General features: G+C 37.2%; 1 protein-coding gene across 1 annotated transcript; it reads right to left on the bottom strand.

Annotated features, from left to right (window-relative positions):
- Positions 1 to 18: 18 nt before the first annotated feature.
- josd2 (Josephin domain containing 2) lies at positions 19 to 5,170 on the bottom strand. Its single transcript, XM_034697941.1, has 5 exons — positions 4,852 to 5,170; positions 4,450 to 4,578; positions 2,468 to 2,593; positions 1,774 to 1,968; positions 19 to 1,497 (listed from the first exon to the last, which is right to left on the bottom strand). The coding sequence occupies exons 2-5, from the start codon at positions 4,569 to 4,571 to the stop codon at positions 1,386 to 1,388; spliced, it is 555 nt and encodes a 184-aa protein (XP_034553832.1). The 5' UTR covers positions 4,572 to 4,578; positions 4,852 to 5,170; the 3' UTR covers positions 19 to 1,385.
- Positions 5,171 to 8,893: the final 3,723 nt, after the last annotated feature.

Genomic DNA, 8,893 nt, shown 5'->3' with positions numbered 1-8,893 from the left:
GATCACAGTTACAGAAGATTCATACTTAAAACAGGAGTTCAAACTTTAATATAAATAAGCTTCAATAGGTTTATGTGTGAGTAGGTCACTAGTGGGTACCAGTGTTCCTATTCTTTTGGATATGCATAGATCAAAAAGGAGAGACACAACACAAACATAAAAGTTACATCAACAGTCATAGAACCAGTGTTTTTGCATGTTTGACTCATACAGCATATCTGAAATAGTGTCTTTTTATCCTGTGATGCTTTTAGAGTTAACGGAAGGTGATACTGCAGAGATCTACAGGCTTTTATTCATGACAGCTGTTTGATACATACCTGTAGAGACATGAAATGTGGTTGAGATGGTAATCCATCATACTCAGCACCATGCCAGCTTTTATTTTGTCAAAGCTTCATTACTGTTTTCATTTCAGCTGCATTATAACACATCAATAACTTGACTTTGACTATGCTTCTTGATGGATTATTGATCTCAACCACATATCAAATCTCTGCAGGGTTTTTGTTCTAATGAAGTTTAATGAAAGGAAAATAAAGGCTGCCTAGAGGAAACAAAAGAAAATTCCACAGCTTAGGCAGGCTGTGAAAAGTGTTTCTACTGTTGTAGTGAATGGATTAAAACATGCAAAAACACTGGTTGTTCTTCAATGCCTCACCAAGTGATGCCTTCACAGTACCCGTGCCTGTATGGACTCACACAAACAAACAAAGAGTGCTAACAAATCTAACTCTGCAGTGCATAGTAGGTTCTAAAGAAAGGTGTTGGGAAGAGATGGTGCACTTGGTTGTGACTGATCAGATTTTGCACGACCATCCTGCACAAATATAACATATTGATCTAAAATTGGCAAACCTGGATGTAAAAATCTGTGACAAGGCTATCTAAGGTGGACATCTCACTAAAATGATACACATTATAGTTTAAGTTATCAAAGTAGACCAGTTAACTTTTTTTGCAGATGGTTTTTCATGCACTAACACTGCAGATGTCCTATCAGGAAACAGTGAGATCAGTCATGTGTCACAATCAACCTATCATCAAACTAGCACACATTTAGCTCCAACCACATTAGCTTCAACAAACCCTCCCAGTGATAACAAGGTACCATAGCAGGACAACGCAGAGACATCAGTCACATCCAAGTATTCGCTTTTACAGCTGTTACAATCAATACAGTTCTTCATGTCAGGAGTGAACAAACGTCTCTGCTTCTCTTTGGAATATCCTCTGTGAGTCTGAGTGTAGATATTACATGGATTTAGTGCATTCCCTGAAGAGGTTTCTGTCATGAGGTGTTCATTTTGTAACAAAAAAAAGTCTAATTTTCCCAGAGGAGTTTCTTCTTCCTTTCCCATGCTTTGTCCCGTCACAAAGAGAGATCACTTCTTGGAGTTGTCGGAGTTCAGCCACGAGCCGTCCTCCTCCACCTCCCGCCTGACGACCAGGAGCATCTCGGCCACATCCTGAGAAAGCTGTTCACTGAGAAACGAGCTGAAAGACAAACAAAGGACAACACAAGAGGAGAGGTTAGAAAACTGTGGGCGCAGACAGAGGGCAGTGATGGAGTGAAGGATTCGCACACAAACAAACAGTGAGGTAAGCCTCATGTGACTACTTACACGGGGTGAGTCACTCAATGAGACAAGAGTTTAAGCAGAAAACAAAAGCCAAGATTTGATGTAACTCAGAGCGAACCCACAAACATAGAGACTACACATCTGCTCCTGAGAGCTAAGAGACATTTTCTTGATGTAAACACATTTTTACCGTAATTCTGCCTCTCCCCCAATACAGGCAGGACTCTTCAGTTTGGAGTCCAGGTTGTAGTACTGTCCATTAACTTGCCGGACAGCAAGCCAGTGCCGCCGTCGGAGCGGGAGGGACACAATTCCAAGCGATACTCGTGATGGTACATTAAGAATGAAACCCTGGACCTTTGACATGCAAAGGCTCTGAACCGTCCTGAATTTTAAAAAAAGAGTGAGAGAAGTTAAAATGTTTTAAGTAATTCAATGAGTTTTTATTTCAGTACATTAAAGGTATTTAATTTGGCAGACAACACACTTGACTGCTTCCTGCTTCACATACTTTTGATGCACTAGATGTTATAAAGTAAGACAATAGAGATACTCATGACTGTGGAGATGGTTAAAATGTGATTTACAGTGCAAAGTGCACATATGCTCTCGTGTTATGGTCCAATGCTTGTGCAGTTAGAGTGTTCTTTATCTCTCTTAAAGTCAAACAAGATGTCCTTGTTTTATGATTGCCTGACACAAGACACAAATTCTCCAAACAATTGTATTAATGTTCTGCCAGTTTTGCATGAAAATAGATCAGATGCATGACCAAACGAAATGACATCCCCTGAAATGCTTTGATATACAAACATGTTTGTGCAGTCAAGCTTGAGATACTGGAAAAGTGTATCGTCCCACAGGAATCTGTGTGTCTCTCTCACCTGCGTTTGTCCCACCACACTGCAGCCAGCTCCCTGCTCTGTAGTGCTGCCATGATGACGTTGACGTCATAGTTCCCCGTGCCCAACACTGAGCGATGAGGGTTCACCACACACTGCGGAGCCAGCCTGCAAAGATGATTAATAGGAGCAAAATAAATCTTTAAAAAGGGACATCACATTGGGTAAAGCTCAGCGTTGACCATGGGTGTTATGATTATTAGAAATCAGGACATTTCATAGGTTCTGTTTGCTCTATTTTCTATACGAATGTCTACACACTGGGATTATCTGTCAAGATGAACATCCCTGATGAATACACACAGAGATATAGCTTGTTTTACATCAGGTCACAAAGTTTCCGGCATGAAATTCTTTGACCATAATCATAAACTACATAGATTATAACTTATTATGTCTCATGGTTAATTAGGTTAGAAAACCACTTCAGTAAACATTGTCCACATGCCATAAAGTGTTTGTCCAAGTGTTAGTTTTTTTTCTGTCTATAAAAAACACAACTCTTAAGTATTAGTTTCCATTCCCCTCATATCATAAAACTTGAGGTTTTATTAACTTTAAACACACTGTTAAACTGCACTGCTATGTGAAACTAAGCCAAGATGTGATTTAAAAAAAAAGCCATCTGTATGTTACTCAAACATTAAGTCAACAGAGATCACATGAACGTGTTTACTAATCTTTTCCAGCCGACTTGAAATAATAATAATTTTGCAAAGGAAAACAACAATGTTCCAATGTTTTGTTCCTCTTCTCTGCTGGTATATCTTTGAAGAACAACCTTCTTCTGTATAACAAGTTTAAAAAAGAAGTGATCTACTGGATTGTGATATAATATGTGGACAGTAACGTCATATGTAGGACTGGGGACCATGGGGCAGATTTTACCTTAGCTACACCACAATAGTAATCTACAGTGGTGGACAAAGTACACAGCTTCATTACTTAAGTCAAAGTATAGATCCTCCAGGTCAAATATTACTCCAATACAAGTCAAAGTTGCTCTGTCAGATTATTACTTGAGTTAAAGTACTGAAGTACTTGCTTTTAAAAATACTTAAGTATTCAAAGTACTTTTTTTAAAATCTCAAAACATTGTATTTTCAAAACACATAAGTGCAGTATAGAATACATAGGAGTACATTCTGTTACATTATGTTTATTTTGAAACCATTACTTGAAATCTCTAAAAACTATACCATGGAATAAAAACAGACACTAAGTTACTCCAAGCACAGACAACTTAGTTTGAAATATTCATCTGGAATGAAACAAATGTTATGTAGCTCAACACACTTTCTCAGGTTGGACAGTGAATGTTTGTATGTTTGAGCAGAGTGGGAAACAGGGAGAACATTTCAAACGATACGCATCATTCTTAATTTCAAAAACCTCTAACACAGGCTGAAGATATGACCATGGGTGCTCAGGTGGAGAATTCTAGCCATCATTACCACCTCTAAATGAACTGCTTGATCTGAGTGAAATTTGTTCTGTGTTTGCTCCACGTTCAACCATGGAGATGCACGATATACAGGTACGACTAAACCACTGAGACAAACAGAACTACACAAACACATTTCACTGTCTTAGGATCAGATTTCAGAAAGAGAAGGAAATTCATGAACTGACTTCAAATCAAAAGTAGTGAGTAACTAGAGCACTGATAGAAATGTAGTGGAGTAGAAAGTACAATAATTGTCTTCTGAATGTAGTGGAGTAAAAGTAAGAAGTTCAATCAAAAAATAATACTCAAGTAAAGTACAGATACTCAAAAAATGTACTTAAGTACAGTACTCAAGTACATTTACTTTGTTACTGTCCACCACTGCTAATCTAATATGTTTTTTTTTTTTTTTAAACTATAGCAGCATCTTATTACGTGTCTTCCCCTCTTCTTCTACCTCTCACTGTAATAGTTTAATCAGCAGAAACACAGACATGTTGTGAAAACGTTCCCCTACCGTTTGCAGATGTCATCGGCTGTCTCCTTGGTGAAGACCCGCTCCTGGAGCACGTTGTTGAGTGCATGAATCGCGCACAGCTCCAATCGTTGCTTCTCATGAAACACTTCTCCCTCGCTCATACTAACGCTTCATCGCCACAAAAAAAAAGAGCACACAGAAGAAACCACCGTTATAACAGAGGCAAACATCAGCAGCAGCCAAACAGCACATCTACATGGAAGCTAGCACAGTCCACAGTCCATTCAGGAGAGCGACCACTTAAAAGTCTGAGCTAGCTAACAAAGGGTGGCTAAAGAGTGACATCACTCTCATCATACTCTGGTTTGGTCGCTGACATTTTTGCAAATCAAAGGCGAAGTGAACAATTATCAATAAACAATGGTCAAATGAGGCACTGACCTGCTGATAAAGCAATTTCCCGATCAAACGATGCTGGAGTCTGACAGCTACATCCAGAACCCCGGAAGCAGTTCCTTTGTTGTTGTTGTGTTGTTATTGTGCGCCTGTCACGCCCATTTATGGGATTCACTGTGTAACTTTGCTCCGTCTGCTAAATTCCGTTATGCTCCTACTCTGTTAGTTTAAATAAAATACAAAATATATATTCTCAAATACACTTTACCGACTACTTATCTCATTGGATATAAGGCGGATACACACACTGAACACTAACCACCAGGCTGGGCCCGTTATGTCAAGGCGCCCTCTAGTGGCGAGAATGGGTATCAACTGATGTTTGTGATTTACAGTTTTTGAATAAATACAAGCTTTACAGTTTTTTTTATGATTGCTTAAACATGATTTTGAAAACAAGTCCCCCAAGCTCTCTGGAACTCTCTCCCTCCACACATGTGCGACTCTGGCTCACTCCAATCATTCAAAAACCACCTCAAGATCTACCTGTTCAAAAAAGCATACAACACGACCTCTGCCCCCGCCCCACCTCTGTCCTTGTTATGTTTAATTTACCTGTTTTATTTTTACTTTTATTTTATGTAAAGGGACTTTGAGTATTCAGAAAAACGCTATATAAATCCTATGAATTATTATTATGATTAAACAGGGCCCATTTTGTCAAAACACTACACACAATTCACACAACCACACACACACATGTTGCAGAACACATCAGATCCTTTGCAAAATGAAACACTCTTGTAAAAACTATACACTAATTTATAAAAAACATGTTTTGTGTGTTTCATATGACTTACTCCTGTTTGAACCAGATACACACTGCTGTTGCTAACCTAAAACACTTTTAGCAATTCTTCTTCTTGGTGATAAAGTTTTTTTTGATTGCTTAAACATGATTTTGAAAACAGGGCCCATTTTGTCAAAACACTACACAAAATTCACACAACCATACGCACAGGTAGCAGAACACATCAGATCCTTTGCAAAATTACACACTCTTGTAAAAACTTTACACTAATTTATAAAAAACACGTTCTGTTACCGGATGAAACACATGTTTCACATGACTTACTCCTGTTTGAACCAGTTGCACACTACTGTTGCAACCTAAAACACTTTTAGCAATTCTGCTTCTTGGTGATACAGTTTTTTTTTATTGCTTAAACATGATTTTGAAAACAGGGCCCATTTTGTCAAAACACTACACACAATTCACACAAACGCGCACACAAGTAGCAGATCACCTCAGATCCTTTGCAAAATGAAACACTCTTGAAAAAACTATACAATAATTTATAAAAATCATTTTGTTACCTCCTGTTTGAAGCAGTTACACACTACTATTGTTAACCTAAAACACGTTTAGCAATTCTACTTCTCAATGATAAGAATACTGTAAGTGAAGTACACAGAGAAAGTACAAATATACAATAAATTAATCACCGCACTACACAAGACCAACACTGCAGACTGATGAACATAAAATCTATTTCTCTCTATATACCCAAATCAGTCAACATGTCAGCATGTCGAATCACAATAAAAAATGTCCCAGTTTTCATGCTACTACAGTAGTTTGCATAACACTGTATGCTCAGCAAATATCAGACAAATATACAATACTGTATCCAACACAGGTTACAATTACAGTAAAAAGAAAAAATCTAAAAATACAGTATGGAAAATACTAGACATTGTCTCTTCGCCTAGCTGGATCTGGCCAGAGAATTGTCACCTGCTGCATTTTTATAGTGCTTAAACCTGATTGGTGAGCAATCGTGTTTGCGCACCTGATGGCTGTGTTAAACCAAATGGCTCATAGGTGTGGTATTGTGACAGTCAGTGCTTTGGAATTGCAAGGAAGTGACATCATGATATACGTACTTATGTGTCTAATGAGTGTGTTTAATGTTTGCAAAAAGTGAGGCTCACATTGTGCTTATAGTGGGAGGATGTTTTGCTCCTTGAGTGTAAGGTTTTGATAATTGTGTAATACTTTTGATTTTAGTGTTTATTCAGTTGAAAAAACTGTAATAATAACTTGAAATTGAAATATTTATTGTTATATTGAGCAAACTTTTGCACTGCCTTCAATCATATCTTGGGTTATTTTTCCTTTCTACAAGTGTAGCCTAACTATCTTCTCAAACTTGTAGTTCTTTGTCACTGGGTAGGGAAATATTGCAATCAACTTCACTTCGTCTTGAGATTGGCGAACTACAAATCCCATGCAACGACAGCAGGCTTATAGCTATATGATTCCTGCTACTGGTGCTGCAGTAATCTAACTGTAACTAAATGACAATGTAAAGTATTGAGTTTCTGAGACTTCCTCACCATGATATGTGTATACATAAGCAATGGTGTGCTGGAAATGTAATTGAATCCTCAGTCTCAATGAGCTTATGAATCCTTGAATTGAGTATGAATACCAGTGCTCCTTTTGAATGGCATCCATTTACACTCAAAGGGTTTATTATAAAACAAAAATATTGAGTGAGTTAACTAAGTACATTTAGGTTGGGATCTGGACTCATTCTAGAAATATTGCAATCCAATGTATGTTTGTAGTACAGCAGCATCTAAAAGTTACTGTGTAGATTTATATAATAAAATAAATACAACTGAAACTCTACTGTACTGGATTCACCTGCACATTCACCACCTTATATTTCTTCAACCTCAACAGAGAATCTTAATTTTATGAGTGCTCTGTGTAATAAAAGCAATAAGAGTGGTAACCTTTTCTCACCTTGTCAAGTATCTTGTATGCAAGTTACATTGGGCAAGAGATGAAACAGAAAACAATTCAAAGGGATGCAAACTGACTTAAATATGGCATTGTCCCTAATAGGAAGTATCATAGGCAGCTTTGGTAGATCATGTAGGCATGTTTGTACTTGGTTTGGTATGTGTTACCTTTGAAATATGGCATTACTAGGTTATCCTTAACTGTTTCTATAGTCGAATATTGATAATTCACTCTTTGTAATGACTTCTTCACCTGCTGTGTCTCATGGAGTTATACCGCAGGTCTTTTCTTCCTGCAGAGATCAGACTTTATAATCAGTAATAATAACCTCACCAAAACGGACTCAAGTGCAATATTTCCCCCATCTATTTATTAACGAGCAATAATTACTCATCCCTCTCTTCTTACATGTGCAATACGTTTTTCTACTCATCTTCTCAGTTCTGTTCTGTACAAGTTTTATACCTATGCTACAATTCTGTGCACATTTTTTACCACGTCACTGGTTTTGTAAATATTTGTAAATTTACTGATTTAGTTGTGTATATTCACAGTATGATATTCTTATTTTTACTTCTTTAATTTTGATTGCTAATAACTTTTTAATAATTGCTATTGTAACAGATACACGAAATTATATAGTAAAACTTACCCCTTTGTATTTTCATATGTTGTCTTTTGATATGGATTCAGTGTAATATGGAGTAATTTCGCCAAAATCCTTTGTTATTAATGTTTTCTTCCCTTCTGTGTTTTAGCCTGTGCCGGTATCTGTTACAGGAGCGGCTGTGAAACTGTTATTTCTTCTGTTATAAACAGAATAAACGGCGTATTGATGCCAAAAGAGGATAACTCAGGCTGGTTCATCACACAACACCGAAAGCATGCACACACCGGTTACACTATACTTGCTCTTGTTTGCTTTATACTGTTTTGCACTGTTTACTTTGCTGCTGTAACACTTAAATTTCCTCGTTGTGGGACAAATAAAGGATTATCTTATCTTATCTCTTAAAAGAAGCTAAACAAAAGCCAAATCAGACTAAATTTATAATGCACAAGGATAAACTTAGTTTCTGTTCATGAAATGTTTTACCTTTCCAAATAATAAGTATGTACTTTGGTATGTGTTACCTTTGATCAAAGATGAACGAGAAGTCAAATTGGCTCAAGGCTTTTGGCAACACACCCACAGTCTTATTTGAAATATGGCATTACTGGGTTATCCTTAACATTTTCTGTAGTTGAATAATGATAATTCACTCTTTGTAA

The sequence above is a fragment of the Notolabrus celidotus genome, chromosome 12 (assembly GCF_009762535.1).
Source record: "Notolabrus celidotus isolate fNotCel1 chromosome 12, fNotCel1.pri, whole genome shotgun sequence".
Taxonomy (NCBI): domain Eukaryota; kingdom Metazoa; phylum Chordata; class Actinopteri; order Labriformes; family Labridae; genus Notolabrus; species Notolabrus celidotus.
This window is presented reverse-complemented; position numbering and strand designations above follow the sequence as displayed.